General features: G+C 45.5%; 1 protein-coding gene across 3 annotated transcripts; it reads right to left on the bottom strand.

The window, feature by feature from the left end:
* Positions 1-3,884: 3,884 nt before the first annotated feature.
* LOC142891115 (NLR family CARD domain-containing protein 3-like) lies at positions 3,885-14,013 on the bottom strand. 3 transcript variants are annotated; one of them, XM_076030470.1, is made up of 9 exons: positions 13,760-14,013; positions 13,517-13,636; positions 10,631-10,776; positions 8,617-10,462; positions 7,046-7,216; positions 5,662-5,835; positions 5,160-5,333; positions 4,780-4,956; positions 3,885-4,443 (listed from the first exon to the last, which is right to left on the bottom strand). In XM_076030470.1, the coding sequence occupies exons 1-9, from the start codon at positions 13,921-13,923 to the stop codon at positions 4,005-4,007; spliced, it is 3,411 nt and encodes a 1,136-aa protein (XP_075886585.1). In that variant the 5' UTR covers positions 13,924-14,013; the 3' UTR covers positions 3,885-4,004. The 3 variants fall into 3 exon arrangements, with proteins under 3 accessions (XP_075886585.1, XP_075886583.1, XP_075886584.1); XM_076030468.1 differs by lacking the exon at positions 5,662-5,835 and having other exon boundaries at positions 3,888-4,269; positions 10,637-10,776; positions 13,760-14,009; XM_076030469.1 differs by lacking the exons at positions 4,780-4,956; positions 5,160-5,333; positions 5,662-5,835 and having other exon boundaries at positions 3,888-4,443; positions 13,760-14,009.
* Positions 14,014-17,594: the final 3,581 nt, after the last annotated feature.

The raw sequence follows: 17,594 nt of genomic DNA, 5'->3' as shown, positions 1-17,594 counted from the left end.
ACCAACACCTGCAAATTATCCCGTCATCTATTTTCCGCTTACTTTTATTTTGGTGCCGGATGTTGATGTCCCACTAGGTGGAAACAGTATAGAGCGGCAACGCTCAAATACAGTGGAGTAGCGGCAGAGCGAGAGAGACAGCGAAGAAGAACGGACGGCGCTAAGAGAGTCAGTTTCAAGACTACTGGTGGTCGAGGGCGCATACGGTACAAATGTCACCTTCCTACCTTTGTTCCGTAGTAACTTTTCTTTGTTGTGAATGAGTGAATTTAAGATTCTTTGATTGATATGACGATGTGCACTCGCCTTTGCTACGACGCTGAAGTTGGCACCAGATTCGCCACAGTGCTGCTTAAGTTTCGATCATCAAATCGTTATCGTAATCGAAATCATTATGTCTATGTTGACGAAGATTCCTGACTAAATTATTATTATCATTGGAAAGCCTGGTAGCTCTACTATCACAATCAGCTGAAACATTTCACGGGAAATCCTTTTTGGCCTTTTTGGGGGTACTTCAAATTTGGCAACTTTGTCATTCACATTATTGTATTTCTCATCTTTGTTAATGGTTATTTCAAAAATTATACAGTAATAATTGACAAGTGAGGTATCGTTGGAAAGCCTGGGTGCTCTATTATCACAACCAGCTGAAAGATTTCATGGGAAATAATTTTTGGCCTTTTGGGGGGACTTCAAATTTGGCAACTTTGTCATTCACATTATTGTATTTCTCATCTTTGACAAGGATTATTTCAAAAACTATACAGTAGAAATGGATATGTGAGGTATCATTGTAAAGCCTGGGAGCTCTACTATCGCAATCAGTTGACATATTTCACAGGAAATTATTTTTGGCCTTTTGGGGGGACTACCGTGATGTCAATGGCAAAGTTGTCAACTTTGGAGTCCTCCCAAAAGGCCAAAAATGATTTCCCGTGAATAATTGACTAAAATTATATGCACTCCTGTTATTAAGTCCAGTTCAGTCTGTTAATGTTGACGACCGTTTCAAACGAACGTTAATAGCTGCTGCTAAGCCTAATAACTTAAATAACAAGCTTGAAATTTACCCGTCCCATTTTCCCCTTTATTGTTTTTTCTCTGTACTGTAAATCTTCTGTCTAAAGGTGCCTACACACTGAACGCGTTTTTGACGCGGTCTGATGCGCGGTATGGCGCAAGTAGGCGCAAGCAGGCGCAGACCTGGCGTCAACGCCCTGTGACGACACCTCGGCGCATCCAATAGGAGAGCAGCCGGTTCTGAAAAAAGTGGCCCGATGCAGAGCAGGGCGCCAGTTCGCGATAGAGCAGTAGTGAGGAAAAACAAAGGGAAAACTTGTCTCGCAGTGTCCCGAGTGTAACATTTGATATGACACAGAGTTCTGGGACTCAAGACTAGCTTAAAAATATGCATATGGTTGGCGACTCTGCTTGGTTTCGGCGCTCTGACGTTCTCGTTACCTCCGGTGCTCGTACTAGGTGCTACGTGTTTTGCATTCAGGTGGCACCGGAGGCTTGAATAACTGCGGTGGATAATGCGCGATAATGTCCCGACCTGGATATGTTCATATATTGTCAAGCACAGTTCGATGTAGAGAAGTTTTAACACATATTTAACAACTGGTGCCGTGCTGTGCATCTGGACACTTTCTCCCCCGGAGCTGGCTGCTCTCCTATTGGCCGCGCCTAGATGTCGTCACAGCGCGTAGACGCTCGATTTAAAAAATCTTAAATCGAGCGTCAAGGCGTCAAGGCGTCAAACGGCACCTTTGCGCGACACTCTGCTCTCTGCGCGGTGTTGCGCTCTTGCGCCAACGTCGCACATACACAATGAATGGCTGCACTGACGCCACCCTGCGCTTGACGCGTTCAGTGTGTAGGCACCTTTAGAAGAAATCTGAGGCTGCTGTTCTGAGAATGAGCTACCAAAGCTTTTTCTGAATAAATCAATAAAGATCCATTTATGGAAAGCTGTGATGAAGGCAGTTTTGTCTTTAATTATATTCAACAATATAACATATTTGACCGCTTTTAATTGATTTTTCTAACTTTAATACACTAAAGTTAAGGCTATATACCTCATTTCTAGTAAGTGGCCCATCGCCTCCTATATTTTTATGTATGTGGCCCTCAGTGAAAAAAGTTTGGACACCCCTGGTATAAACTATGTTCAAAGAAATGGAGTGATGATCTTGAAGTTGTAAATGATTATGGAGGTTTAATACTCATTGAAAAGTCTTGGAGCTCATCCTAATAACATGCTTGATTCTGTCTGTCGCCCCCTGCTGGTCTGGTGGCTCACTTGGTTTTCCTCGATTGAACACAGCGCTTTGAGACGCTGATGACTGTGATTTAGCGCTGTACAAATAAAGGTTGATTGATTGATTGATTGATTGATTTTGTCTTCCAAGTCCATCTTCAGTTAGTGGTAGTTTCACCAGTGACTCATGACATTCTTTGGCTTCATCACAGAACTTGATGAATTCATCCAACTTGGATTGTGCCTCGGCTGTGTTTTCCAGCCCCCCACCGACCACTGGTCATGGTTGTACCTTTGCAGGGAGATTCCCAGAATCCTTTGCAGTGAAGGCGTGTGTGGTTGGATGAGTTGGATCGTTGTCTGTTGTTTTGTCCTTGTGATCTGATGTAATATGAGATAAGGACAAGTGCAGTTCTATTGGAGTGAATTATTTGGAGAGTAATAGAGGTTGTAATGAAGACCCTGGTTTGATGTTCTATCTACCTTCTAGCCAGACTGTTTGATTTGCTACGGATTAATTATAAAGCATGATTGCTTTTATGGAGCACAATTCTATTTGAACTGAATTGTTTGTAAGAGTGAGATTGATTTAGATTTATTTATTTGGTTTATGTTGAGACCTAATGGAGAAGTGGGTGTGGCCTATTGAGCAAACACTTCTAACCAGTTATTTATGTATGGAGAATCCCCATGAAAAGACTTTAAAAGATATACAATGAAAATGTTCAAACAGCAGAAATGGATTTATTTTTATAATGAATAATGAATCCTTGAAATACAATGTTTGAACTCAGTTTTAAAAACAAAAAAAAGAAAAAAGAAAGAATTGGTTGATTCTGATCATATCAATAGGAGGAAAATTTGAATGAATGTTTTGAGAAATGAACAAACAGATGTGTTGCCAGAAAAGACCTGAGACAGAGAAGAGCAAAATAAATGATCTGGTTTCTTTCTGATTCATTGACGATCTTCTCAGATCTCCACAAAAACATCTCTCAAGGATAAAAAAAAATGAATTATTTTTTGAGAGAAACTTCTTTTTTCTTATAATTCAATAATGATTTGAGTCCCAATCACAGTTGTTGTCGTGAATCACTTTGTCTGTTTCACATGAAACAACATATTATATCTGATTTATTTATTTAGGCTCATAAACCAGAAATAAAATCTCAAAAAAGTATTTTTCACCCCAAAAAAAAAGGTGTGATATCAACTACACAACCTTCACAACGCTGTCAGACTTCGACAAATTCATCTTTGTGCTTCACCTGAGAAACCAAGTAGAGTTGGATGGAGAACTCTGAAGTGAGAGCAGATCAGTGTGTTGTTGATGTGTGAGACCTTCATGCTGAGATGTTCCAGCCGTGGAAGATGAGAGCAGAAGCAGTGGTTGTGTTGCTGCTGCCATCACTGACCAGCTGCTCCAAGTCCTGCTTCTTCCACTGAGGATTCAGCTCCACCAGTGGCTTCTGGGAAGTCTCTCCCAGTAACCACAGCAGTTTGTAGGGAGAAGCAGTCCGCCAGCCACCAGGTTCCACTGGGGTCAAAGGTCATCCAGCTTGCCTTTTAGCTCCACTGGTTGTAGTTCTGTCACCCACCACTAGATGGAGCTCACCTCCAGCTGAAGAGAGAAGAAGAGACAGCAGGATTCAGGACTCACGGTCCTTGAACGCATCATCACAGAGACGTTGACTGTTGATGGAGATGGTGGAGTGACTGGTGAGAAGAAGCAGACTCTCAGTCACATGTCAAGTGTGGAACATATGAAGGTCATGTGACCATGGAGTGTTGGACTGATACTGAGGCCTGATGAAGATGAACTGATCAATAATTGAGTGGTGAACTGAGAGAAGAAGCAGTTTGGCAGCAGATGTTGGATGAATGAGGAGCAGCTGGACGTCACCATCCTCCTCTCACACTGTGACTGGGAACACTGGGCCTCTGCTGTGGGATCAACTGGCTTTGGTGCTGGAACCATCATCCACTGGTTCCAAACCAGTACTGACCTCACACTCTCCAGTTGATAGTCTCTGCTGTGGACAAGATCCATCAATGGCTTCACTGATGATTCCTTTATCTGGTTGTAACTCAGGTCCAGGTGTCTGAGGTGGGAGGGGTTGGACTTCAGAGCTGAGAGCAGCCAATCACAGCTGATCTTTGAGAAACTGCAGCTCCTCAACCTGAATAGAGAAGAAATGATGGAGAGTTTTTCCAGGGTGTCATCGCTCTGAACATCAAAGTGAAATGTCGACTTCAGAATCTGCAACAATAGAAAATGTCACCTTGAAATTAAATCCTCAGTCCAAAATGACTAAATGTGTAAATGATGTTTGGTCACATGACCACTGATGACCTGTTTTTTCTTTTTTTCTTGAAACATGAACTGAATGAATTTTTCATATTTCTGGATGTCATTCTGATATGAATAAACCTTCAATTCAATGTTTATTCAACATGTGTGATGAAGTGTGTTTGGTGCTGAAACCATTATCCACTGGTTCCAAACCAGTACTGACCACAGAACCTCCAGTTTACAGTCTGGACTCTGTAGAAAACCACTCAGCACCTCCACTCCTGAATCCTTCAGCTGGTTGTTATCACTCAGGTCCAGGTGTCTGAGGTGGGAGGGGTTGGACTTCAGAGCTGAGAGCAACCAATCACAGCTGAGGTTTGACAAACTGCAGCCCTCCAACCTGAATAGAGAAGAAATGATGGAGAGTTTATAATGATCGAGAGTGAAAGTCACAGTTGTGTGTGTGTGATTTACAGTAAAAAACAGTTTACACATTCCTAATGGAAAGTGTCTGTAAACTGAATTTCCAACACCAGTGAAATGAAAACCATGCCAACAACAACAAGAGTGATATAAATTGTAGAGTGAAGAGGGTGAACTGACCTCAGAGTCTCCAGTTTACAGTCTGGACTCTGCAGAAAACCACTCAGCTCCTTCACTGATGAATCCTGCAGCTGGTTCCTACTCAGGTCCAGGTATCTGAGGTGGGAGGGGTTGGACTTCAGAACTGAGAGCAGCCAATCACAGCTGAGCTTTGACAACCTGCAGCCCTCCAGCCTGAATAGAGAATAAATGATGGAGAGTTTATAATGATGGAGAGGTTTTCCAGGCTGTCATCACTCTGAACATCAAAGTGAAATGTCGACTTCAGAATCTGCAACAATCAAAAATATCACCTTGGAATTAAATCCTCAGTCCAAAACTAATGTGTGTGTAAATGATGTTTGGTCACATGACCACTGTTTTAACTTCAAATGTGAAGTTTTCATATTTCTGGATGTAATTTTGATATGAATCAACCTTCAGTCCAATGTGTATTCAACATGTGTGATGAACTGTGTTTGGTGCTGAAACCATCATCCACTGGTTCCAAACCAGTACTGACCTCAGAGTCTCCAGTTTACAGTCTGGACTCTGCAGAAAACCACTCAGCATCTTCACTCCTGTATCCTTCAGCTGGTTCTCCCTCAGGTCCAGGTGTCTGAGGTGGGAGGGGTTGGATTTCAGAGCAGAGAGCAGCAAATAACAGCTGAGCTGTAACAAACTGCACTTCCTCAACCTGAATAGAGAATAAATGATGGAGAGTTTATAGTGATGGAGAGTTTATAATGATGGAGAGTGTTTCCAGGGTGTCATCACTCTGATCGTCAAAGTGAAATGTCGACTTCAGATTCTGCAACTACAGAAAATGTCACCTTGAAATTAAATCCTCAATCCAAAACTAATGTGTGTGTAAATGATGTTTGGTCACATGACCACTGATGACCTGTTTTAACTTCAAACGTGAACTTTCTGTTTTGTAATGATGGAGAGTGAACGTCACAGTGTGTGTGTGTGTGTGTGTGTGTGTGTACTTTACAGTAAAGCCAGTTTACACATTCCTAATGGAAACAAAGTGTCTGTAAACTGAATTTCCAACAGCAGTGAAGTGAAAATCATGACAACAATCAACAAGAGTGATAGAAGTTGTAGAGTGAAGAGGGTGAACTGACCTCAGAGTCTCCAGTTTACAGTCTGGACTCTGCAGAAAACCACTCAGCTCATTCACTGATGAACATTGCAGCTGGTGGTTCCTACCCAGGTCCAGGTGTCTGAGGTGGGAGGGGTTGGACTTCAGAGCTGAGAGCAGCCAATCACAGCTGAGCTCTGACAACCTGCACCTCTCCAACCTGAATAAAGAATCAATATTTGATTTCTTCCATGGTGTAAATGTCATATTAAGAGTCATTTCTCCCTGTTGATGATCCAGATGTGCAGCTGTTCGGATCACTGAGTCATTTCCTAAAGCGAGTCATTGTGCCAGTGTGTTGTCAACACAATAACAACAGCAGTGTGTCAGTCAGTGTGCAGCCAATCAGCAGTGAAGATGCAAAATAATCAGTGAGTCCTTTGTGTTCTTGTGGCTGTTTTCAGTCATCAGAGTGTCGATACAAGTCAAACACATTCAAAGGACAAGATGAAGAAATACTGCTGCACTATTAATCTGCCTCTAATATTTCTTCACAGGATCTTCTGCTCAGTCATGTGACCTTCATCACCAATCAACAACTTCCATTGAGCTCCAAAGTGACTGGAGATATTTTCCACACTTTCTTCCACCATCCAAAGTCTTTTCTGGCTGCAGATTGTTGACATGAAAATATCAACAACATCCACTTTGTCTAGATGAGTCTTTAATATCTGCTTGAAAGTCTTCACACTGAGCAGCGTTACACACCAGTTGTCATCTGCTGACACACACTGTCCACCAGTAGAAAGCAGGAACTGACCTGAGAACTTCCAGTCTGCAGTTTGGACTCTGCAGTCCAGCACAGAGCAGCTTCACTCCAGGATCCTTCAGGATGGTGGAACTCAGGTCCAGCAGTGTGAGGTGGGAGGGGCTGGACTGCAGAGCTGACGACACCACTGCACACTGAACCTCTGGGAGTTCAGTGTCATATCTGCAATGTAGGAGAGCAGAGAGAGAAGTTAAGTTGTGGTCGACATGCGAGACTCTGTTGACTGTGAAAGTGACTCAAGACTCTTTAACATCTGATCAGCTGCTTCCATCATCATCATCATCATCATCATCATCATCATCATCATCATCGTCACCGTCACCGTCATCGTCATTGTCATCATCATCATCATCATCATCATTGTGTAACCAGGGTCTATTTGTGTACAGTATGGATGTGATAGTGCTAATCAGTGCAGCTGTGTGTGTGGCAAAGCACGATAGACGTGTGGTGTGGACTGAGTCACAGCATGGTAATGTACAATATTCCAACTTCTTCAAGTTTTCAGAACTCCATGTCCAGCTCGGTTTCTGTCCATTCTAGATTTTAGAGTGGGCCACTTGCTGGCTGATCTCTAATTTCTTGAGACAGTGGGATTGTGAAACAGCTGATCTCCTGAACTGCTGAGTTGTTTGTCACCATAGCCCTGCTGCTATTAATGTAAGTTGTCTGATCGCTGCTGTACTGCTCCCCACTGTGTGTTGACTATGTTATGATGTGGAGTGCAATGACGTCACAATCTGCACCATCACTCTGCTGTTACCTAACCTTAACTTTTTAACGACGCTACATCTAAAAACTGGTCAATTCATACATTCCCTCCACTGGTGTTTCTAGAAATCTAATCTTCTGATCACACAAATTTTAGTTATTGTACATGCTACAATCATCATCATCATCTTCATCAGCAGGTCCTCAGTGTCTCCACTGCAGTCTCCTCAACCAGGGAACTCAGTGCTGCTTCAACTCAACATGATGCTCAGTTGTGTGTAAAGTCACTGCAGCTTGTAGCTCCACTGGATCAGGGTTCCTTCACTGGCGTCTCTTTGGACTGCACTGCATCTTTGATCCAACTGCTGTTTTATTGTCTGCTGCCAAATGAAGGAAGGATGTGATGTGTTTGTGTGTTCAATGTGTTGATTGTGTTGATTGACTGTCTGCATGAATCCTTCACGCTGATCAAAGCTCCTCATTCTGCCACTGTCACATCTTCATCTCCATCCTGGACTCCAGTGGAGCAGCTTCACTCCACTCACCATCCACCACAAAGCAGCTGAGTTAGCCCTGTGTTGACAGCCTCCTGCTAAAAGTCACTCAGTGTTTCCCTCATTGTTTTCTTGGAGACCTGCAGCCACAAGTGGACCTGCTGATGTTGATCCACCCTGTGACTGGAGGTGCTGCTGATATAGCAGGGTGGCTAACACCAAGAGCACACACACACACACACACACACACGCACACACACACACACACACACACACACACACACACACACACACATACACATACACACACACACACACACACACACACACACACACACACACACACTGTTTACGTACCCTAATTGTATCACAGCCTTCCTGCAGTTCCTCACAGCTGGAATCAGTCTCAATCTTCCCACCATGGTTGTCTTGTACTTGCTGAGGTTCAACTCCTCCAGAACCTCCTCTGACATCTGCAGCACATAGGCCAGAGCTGAACACTGCAACACTGAGAGTTCCTTCTTTGATCTGTTCTCTGACTGCAGGAACTCTTGGACCTCCTGATGCACTGACTGATCCTTCACCTCCAGCAGACAGTGGAAGATGTTGATGCTTCTGTCAGGAGAAACATCACCAGTGTTCATCTCCTTCAGGTTGTTGATGACCTTCTCTGAGGTTCCAGGATGGTTGTCAGTGAGACCCAGCAGGCCTCCTAAGAGTCTCTGGTTGGATTCCAGACTGAGTCCATGGAGAAAGCGAACAAACAAGTCCAGGTGACCGTTTGGACTCTGCAGGGATTTTTCCATCATCCTCTTCAGAAAGGTGTCCAAGGTTTGGTCACCTTCTTTTCTAAACAGGTTTGACAGTTTATCTAATGGCCATGGTTTTACATTTTGGAGGAAATCCTGAAGAACCTGTTTGTTCCTGTTGGTGAAACAGTGGAAGATGAAGACTGCAGCCAGAAACTCCTGGACACTCAGATGAACGAAGCAGTAGACGGTTTTGTGGAAGATCACACTCTCTCTTCTGAAGATCTCTGTACAAACTCCTGAGTACACAGAGGCGTCAGTCACACTGAGACCACACTTCTCCAGGTCTTCACTGTAAAACATGATGTTTCCACTCTCCAGATATTCAAATGCCAGCTGGCCCAACTTCAGAAGAAGCTCCCTGTCAGCCTTCGTCAGCTCCTGTGGACCTCCTCCATACTTGTGCTGCTTCCTCTTGGTCTGGACCAGCAGGAAGTGTGAGTACATGTCAGTCAGGGTCTTGGGCAGCTCTCCTGTCTGCTCTGAGCTCAACATGCTCTCCAGAACTGTGCCAGTGATCCAGCAGAAGACCGGGATCTGACACATGATGTGGAGGCTCCTGGAGGCCTTGATGTGGGAGATGATCCTGCTGGACACATCTTCTCTATCTCTGAACCTCCTCCTGAAATACTCCTCCTTCTGGTCATCGGTGAAGCCTCGTACTTCTGTCAGCCTGTCCACACATGACGGAGGGATCTGATTGGCTGCTGCAGGTCTGGAAGTTATCCACAGAAGAGCCGAGGGAAGCAGATCTCCTCTGATCAGGTTTGTTAGCAGGACGCTGACTGACTTCTTCTGAGTGACGTCAGTCACCACCTGGTTCTTCTCAAAGTCCAGAGCCAGTCTGCTTTCATCCAGACCGTCCAAGATGAAGAGAAGCTTGCAGACATGCAGCTGCTCTGCTGTGAGCTTCTCTAACGTTGGATGGAAAACATGGAGCAGCTCCAGAAGACTGTAGTGCTGCTCTTTGACCAAGTTTAGCTCCCGGAATGAGAGAGGAACCACCAGATGAAGGTCCTGGTTCTCCAGGGCCTGGGCCCAGTCCAGAGTGAACTTCTGCACTGAGAAGGTTTTACCAACCCCAGCGACGCCGTTGGTCAGCACCACTCTGACTCTGAGTCCCTGCTGCTCAGGTGAGGCTTCAAAGATCTGGCTGCACCTGATTGGACGGTCATGGAGGCTCTTCTTGGTCTTCTTGTTCTTCTTGGTCTCCAGCTGCCTGACCTCATGCTTTCTGTTGACCTCCTCACTCAATCCCTCCGTGATGTAGAGCTCAGTGTAGATGCTGTTGAGGAGGGTTTGACTTCCTGCTTCTTCACCTTCAGTCACTCGTTCACATCTCCTCTCCAGACTGATCTTCTGCTGCTGTAGAAGCTCCTGCAGACCATCACCAACTGGAGCAGAGAAAAGGTTGGAGAAGAAACAATGAAGTTGCCATGAGGCCAGAATTGTCATTTTAATTCAAGATTCTAATTGTGTCAATAAAGCTCCATGAGCGACTGTGTTTGCAGTCAGTCTATGGTCCCTCTGCAGTGACAGTGAGATGATGTGCAGGTGGACACTCTTACTGTGAGACGTCCTGACAGGGTGGTTGGTAGTTTGAAGTCCTGCTCCACCCTGAGACACAGCAGAGGACGACTGCTGCTGCTGCTGCTGCTGCTCCTGCTGCTGCTGCTGCTCCTCACCACCAGGACTCCCCTCCGTCTTCCTGTGGAGACACTTTGGCTTTGACTAATTGGATCAGTTGTTGGTGTCCATCACTTGTCGCCTGTTTTTCTGACACCATCATTAGTTGGATGGAATCATTGTCTCCATCAACACTAACTGACAGCCTGCTGGCCTCCTAGTGGGCTCTTCACAAATCACTTCTTGTCTTTTGCTCTGTTTTCTAAATTCAATCCCTTCATGCAGCTTCACTGTTGGAGCGACTCATCATTTTTGTTATATTTAATTATTTTGTTTGTTTGGCTTGATAATTATATCTTTAGTTTGATCATAATATTACAAATTATTTGAGTTAATGTGAATGCTTATTAATTATTTCATTTTTTAAGGTATTTTGCAGCTCTGGGGCACTGGGTTTTCTATCTTTGGGTGTGGAAGCATAGGGGGCAGCACTGAGAAGGGTCATGGTTTTTTTACCAGGGCCAGAAAGGCAGCAGCAGCAGCCATTTTTTGGTTCATTTTTGTTTCAAGTAAAAAAATAAATCGACAAAGAAATGCAATTCTTTGTCTGGACAATGGACTCTGTTGCATCCCTGTGTGAATTTACTTCCTCAGTGCCTCAGTATAGTGGATGTTTGATTTGATTTTGATTGATTTGATTTTATTAGATCAGTTTGAACTTTAAAGATAGAGCAAAGAAAGGGACAAATGGCCACTACAGTCACAATAAAACAATTTGACCCACAAAGAATAAAGTGCAACCATTAATGACTATATTTTCAACCACGAAGTTGCGCCTATAATCGATTTGTAGCTGTTTTCTAGGCTGGTCTTGTCACATCATCTAATATATTATTAGACCACATATTAATCTATCAGAGTTTCTTCCACGTCCCGGGTTGTATACAGAACATCATTGGCAGATACTTCAGCAACCTGCACATGTGCTTCACTCTGAAGGACTACACGACAGAATGGCAACGACTGGAGCGCGGAATCGCCATGGGATGTGCCAGCTCTCCTATCCCGTTTGTGATTACCTTCGAAGTGATCCTCAGAGGGGCCAGGCAGGTAGTCGGGGGTATCAAGCTACCTTCAGACGAGAGGCTTCCACCATTGAGGAGCTATATGGACGACGTGACAAGCATTCTGCAAACGGCTCCATGTACGATCAGGCTCCTCAAGCGCCTTGACAAACTCCTCACATGGGCAAGGATGAAGATCAAGGCGGGAAAATCAAGAAGTCTCTCAATGAGGAAGGGTGTACCACAAACCCGGACCACCTTTGTCGCTGGGAGGGAGCACATCCCACGGCTGGACGAGAAACCATTAAGAAGTCTGGGAAGACAATACACCGCCGACTTGACTGACAAGGAAATGGGGAAACAAGCCAAGCAACAGCTGGCGGAGGGGCTGGCGAAGATCGAACAGAGCCACCTGCCCGGGAAGCATAAAGTGTGGTGCTACCAGCCCAGGGCAGCCAAGGGGCATGGACACGATGGGAAGCCACTGTAGACAGGCACATCACATCACCATCTGGAGGATGCCACAAGCCAGGCTTAGCTTCCTGTTGAAAGCGACCTACAATACTTTCCCATGCCCCCGGAACCTCTCCCAATGGTTTGGAGAGGAAGTGAGCTGTCCTCTGTGTGGCAGCGCCAAGGCAAACCTCCAGCATATGCTGTCAGGTTGTAAGGCGGCGCTGACCCAGGGATGCTTTAGGTGGCGCCATGACCAAGTCTTGGCCAAGCTGGCAGAGGTCCTGGAGAGTGGGAGGGTAGCAGCAAACCGTGCACCGGCAGTGACAAAGCCAGCCGTGACCGGGTTTGTGAAGCCTGGCAGCACACCCCAGCCTCCTACGCAGAAGAGGAGCAGCACCCTCACCCCGGGGAAAGAATGGCAGATGATGGTAGACCTCAAAAAGCAGCTGGTCTTCCCAAGAGAGATCCTAACAACTACTCTCCGGCCAGACATCGTCATGTGGTCGTCGGTGGAAAAAAGGGTCCTCCTAATCGAGCTCACCATCCCCTGGGAAGAGGGTATTGACTGCAGCACACGAGAGGAAGTACCTCAAGTACACTGAACTGGCAGCGGAGTGCCAAGAGGCTGGGTGGAAAGCCAGGATTCACCCGGTGGAAGTTGGGTGCCGGGGCTTTGTCGGCAGATCAGCAGTCCAGCTGCTCCGGGATGTAGGCGTAGCAGGAGCAAATCTGCGAAGAGCCGTGAAGGAGCTGGGAGAAGAGGCAGAAAGATCAAGCTACTGGCTATGGCTCTGGAGGAGGGATAGCGGGTGGGGATCAACACCACGGTAAAGGCAGCGACAGGGGGTGGCGGGGAGACGTCCCCAACAAGCCACTGGCCCCCCCGCCGGGAGGTGTACTGGTATAGGGGGCGAAACATCAGTGAACGGCGGTCTCCAGCTGACGACCCTGCAGCTGACCTAATGGCACCGGCGGAGGTGCGTCAGGCAGTGATGCCACAGCAGGAAGAACATCTCACCTGTACAATCATCTATCAAATGTATATTTTCTATCTGGTGTGGTTGACACCTGGTGGGCTTTGGTTGAGCAGTGGCTCTGTGAAACTGCCCCTTTGTTTCTCAGCAGACAGAGACAGTGGAGTCACATTGCACTGAACTTTGGATTGAAATTCATCTCAGTGGAGTTGAGTTCTTCTCTTGACCACTGACCACAACATCTGACACCTTTTCACCTTCTGAGGAATTTATCACTGTCAAATCAAACTAGAATTAGACTGAGAAACAAGGACATTAGTGTTCTTACTGTCTTCCAGAGGCTCCAGGTTCATTACTGAAGAGTGGAAGTGAACCCATAGACCAGTCACTCTTCAGAGACACCCCACTGGACCCTGGAGACTGCGGTCTCTGTGTCTTGGAAACAACTCTGCAAATAAAAATAATTTTTCCATGAAGTCTGTTTCAATATTCTGGTCCAATAATAGATTTTTAAATCAGACTAATAGTGTCTGTCTATTCATCATATAATACAGGTAGCCTGGTTCCTTACTGTGTTCCAGAGGCTCCAGGTTCATTACTGGAGAGTGGAGGTTTAAACATGGACCTGCCACTCTTTAGAGACACCCCACTGGACCCTGAAGACTTTGCTCTGTCCTCCTCTTGCTCCACTGGAAGACTCATCTTGAGTCCTGGAGTCAGTCTGAGGTGAAACATCAAGAGTGACAGTGAGCTGAGAACCCAGTGAGTTCCACTTCAGACAGAGAGAACAGGAAGAAACACTGAGTTCCCAGTGGGATCCAGCAGACACACCGTAGGGTTGCCAACCGTCCCATAGAATACGGGATTGTCCCATATTTGCCAACATAAAGACCCATCCCATAATGAACTGATACAGGATGTCAGCAAACGCCCTCACCCATTGAGAAAAAATGAATCGGGACTTCAGCGATCTCCACCAGTCCCACCCTCGACCCCTTGACTGAGATCACATCTCATGTGTTCTTGACTCAGTGACCACTCACCTGCTGCTGTTACTGCTGCTGCTGCTGCTGCAACGCCTCAAAATGGAGCCTGACAATAAACAACTCGGACTTCTCTTTCTGCTTCTGCCGCTCCTAATTTTATGAAGACAAAGGCCACAGTCCACAGTACAACTCACTCTCACTGGCACGCCCATAAGCAACACACACACACACACACACACACACACACACACACACACACACAGTTTCCAGCGTCATAAATGAGCTCCACTGTCATCAGAATGTTTATCATGACTTCATAATTGCGATCGTAGCCTCTCTTTTATTTTCTTCAGAAAATCATGATTTATTCTGACGATTATTGTCAGAGATTTTCAAGAGAAGCTCACAAACAACACATTAAACGCAACAGGTGTACTTTTGAACCGCGTCCACCAGCTCTCAGCTTGTGGATGTGTTCAGTGACTCTTCATCACACCATCAAACTCCAGCTCTCTAGCGCAGCCATCAGGCCAAGACAAGAACAGGCATCCATGTGGCAGGTATCAAAGTACAAATACTTTGTCTCTGTTGTTAAGACAATTTTACAAGTATCTGTACTTCACTTGAGTATTTCTTTCTGACTTTTAACTTTTACTCCCTACATTTGGACACAAATTTTGGAACTTTTTCCTGCTCACATTGGAAAAACACTCTGGTTACTATTGTTTTTTTTTTAAAGGGGTTTAAAAGATGCAAATTCTGTTATTCTGTTATGTAAGTTATTCAATTATTATTTGTTGTAGTTGTTGCTTGAAGTTTTTTCAGCTGTTGTGTCGTTCAATGTAAAAGGAAATGATATTTTAGAGGGGGATTATTTGAGAGAACCTTGGCTTTGGGGTCAAAGTTCAGCATGTTTACAGAACAGAGAAAAATAAATATTGACATCAGTAATTCTTTTCAACAGTGACAGTGTGACGCACACAGTGTTTGGTCACAGTTGTGATATATGCATTTTTTTATTATTATTCGGGACTGAGCCTCAGCGATGGGGGTCACCATTTTGACCCCCTTACCATACAAAATATGTGAATTAAATCTGCCACATAGGTAGAAAATGCCGTCCAAAAATTTGAAATGGCCCTAGTTTCCACTGGGATGGTCGAAAAAATATGGGGAAAAAATTCCACAAGTTCTTCTCTTCAAGCCTGACATTTCGTAAGCTCTAACTTTTGTCGCCCGACATTATGACATAGACTGGACCTTCATTACAAAGAATCATCAAAAGAAATGTGGAATTTTCGAACCGTTTTCATGCCACGGCCCTCCAAAGTCGACGCACATTGAAAATTGACCAAAAATCGCTCAAACTCCCGCCACAATAATTAAAATGCCTCTAGCACCCTCTAGGAAGGTCAAAACGACATGGGACAAAAACCCACAAACACACACATAAATAGCTGCAGTTTCCTTTAGGTAAGTGCTACAGACGTCATTAAAACACCCACACGTTTGTCTCATCAAGGCCTATAATTTACATTTGACAGCCTCATTCAAAAAACAAACAAACAAAACCAAAACTGGAGTTGAAAAATCTGCATCATTTGCATAGACTTCTTTCAGAGTCAGCAGATGTCGCCGGGCGTCGGCAGAGGACAGGGGTCAATTGCAGGCGTCGGGGGTCGGCGTCGGCCACAGCGGCTCAGTCCCGCAAACGCTGCTTGCAGCTTTAATTCGGGACTGAGCCACAGCGAAGGCCTGCTCTCATTATTATTGTTATTACTGATAATAATAATTATAATAACAAAAGAAACTCAAAGATGATGGTGTTTCTCTCGACAACACAAACATTTGATAATTGATAATTAAAAAAGCACCTCAGAGGTCACTTCTCTGTGTACAATATTGTGTATTAAAGGATAAAGTATAAGTGAGGCCATCACACTTCCGCTACTCCCTCATGTTGTCACATGCAGAGCAGTGTGTGAAGAAGAAGAAGAAGACCTTTATTTGTTGCACTTTAGTGAGAGATTGGAGTGGATGGGAGAGTGGTTGGGATTATTACTGTGTGCAATTCTACAGCCTGATAGCGGCCTGCAGTACTGGCCTCAGCCTCGTGGGGGCAGTGTGCTGGTGCCATCCTGCTTATCAGGATGATTCAGACTCATGGAGTGACTCGTGTCAGCGAGTCTGAATAACCAATCAATTATTGAACTCACTGTTTGACTCATTATGGAGAAACGTGATTCAGTGGAACCTTCAGAAGTGAATCATCCAACCAAGAGGTGAAGATTCTTATTGGTGTGTTATCATGGACATTGTTGTGAGTGTGAGATTGTCCTGTGATTTGTGTGGTGAATGTTAACTGGGACTGGACATCAAGTTCAATGTCAGGTACAAATGAAGACAACTTGGACCTTGACCTTTGACCTTGAGAAACCAGCCCCAGAGACGGTCCAGACTGGGTGATGAGATGTTTGAGGACTAGCAGGAGATCATCCTCTGGTGCTGTCGATGAGCCTGTGTGTGTGTGTGTGTGTGTGTGTGTGTGTGTGTGTGTGTGTGTGTGTGTGTGTGTGTGTGTGGCTGGATGGGTGCATTAAGCTGCACACAACACTATTAATAACTCAATAACTCAGTAACACAATCATGTAGCTGTGATGTTTTCTCATGTATGTAAACTGTGTTTGCGTCTCTTTCTGGGGGATCAGAGTTAATCTGTGGGGATGTGACACCGTGACCCCCGACCCCAACACACACACACACACTCGCGGGCTCCTGAAGGCCCAGATGTTGCAGCCGGATTTAATGCATCATGACAACTCCAGCTGTGTGTTAACACTGTGATGGCCACCAGTGCGCGTGTGTGTGTCTGTGCGTGTGTGTGTCATTGAGTGTCTAAAAGCAGTGAAGAGTTAAGGAGCTTTGTGTTGTTAAATCAGCGTGCGACGGTGCAGCAGTTGAGGTGGTGCTGCTGACGGACAGATGGAGTGAAGGACGCTGGGATGGCGGACTAAAGATCCAGAAGAAGGCCGGGGGAAGGAGGGAGGGACTGGTGTGAGAGAGGGAAGAGGGGGAGGAGGAGGAGGAGGAGGAGGAGGAGGAGGAGGGTTAGGCTGCTGGATTATGTCGGTTTGGGTTAGAGAGGATTAACGTCTGCTGGTGAAATCACATCAGTCCAAAGCAGAGCATCACAACAGGAGGAGCAGGAGCAGGAGGAGCACGAGGAGGAGCAGGGGCAGGAGGAGCAGCAGGAGGAGCACGAGGAGGAGCAGGGGCAGGAGGAGCAGCAGGAGGAGCAGGAGCAGCAGCAGGAGGAGCAGCAGGAGGAGCAGGTTGTCCACCACAGCACTGAGTTGATTGAGAGAGTGAGTGAGTGAGTGAGTGAGTGAGTGAGTGAGTGAGTGTGTGTGTGTGTGTGTG

The sequence above is a fragment of the Nelusetta ayraudi genome, unplaced genomic scaffold, assembly GCF_046127955.1.
Source record: "Nelusetta ayraudi isolate G7.1 ecotype Tasmania unplaced genomic scaffold, CSIRO-AGI_Nayr_v1 ptg000028l, whole genome shotgun sequence".
NCBI lineage: Eukaryota > Metazoa > Chordata > Actinopteri > Tetraodontiformes > Monacanthidae > Nelusetta > Nelusetta ayraudi.
This window is presented reverse-complemented; position numbering and strand designations above follow the sequence as displayed.

What these genes read in the sequence shown, in the direction of transcription:
- LOC142891115 (XM_076030470.1), bottom strand. Translation starts at nt 13,923, where the DNA reads ATGTTTCACCTCAGACTGACTCCAGGACTCAAGATGAGTCTTCCAGTG. An exon ending in CCTGGAGCCTCTGGAAGACA is followed by an intron (nt 10,777 to 13,516) that starts GTAAGAACACTA and finishes GTGTCTCCACAG; the next exon opens with GAAGACGGAGGGGAGTCCTG. An exon ending in CAGGACGTCTCACAGTAAGA is followed by an intron (nt 10,463 to 10,630) that starts GTGTCCACCTGC and finishes TCTCTGCTCCAG; the next exon opens with TTGGTGATGGTCTGCAGGAG.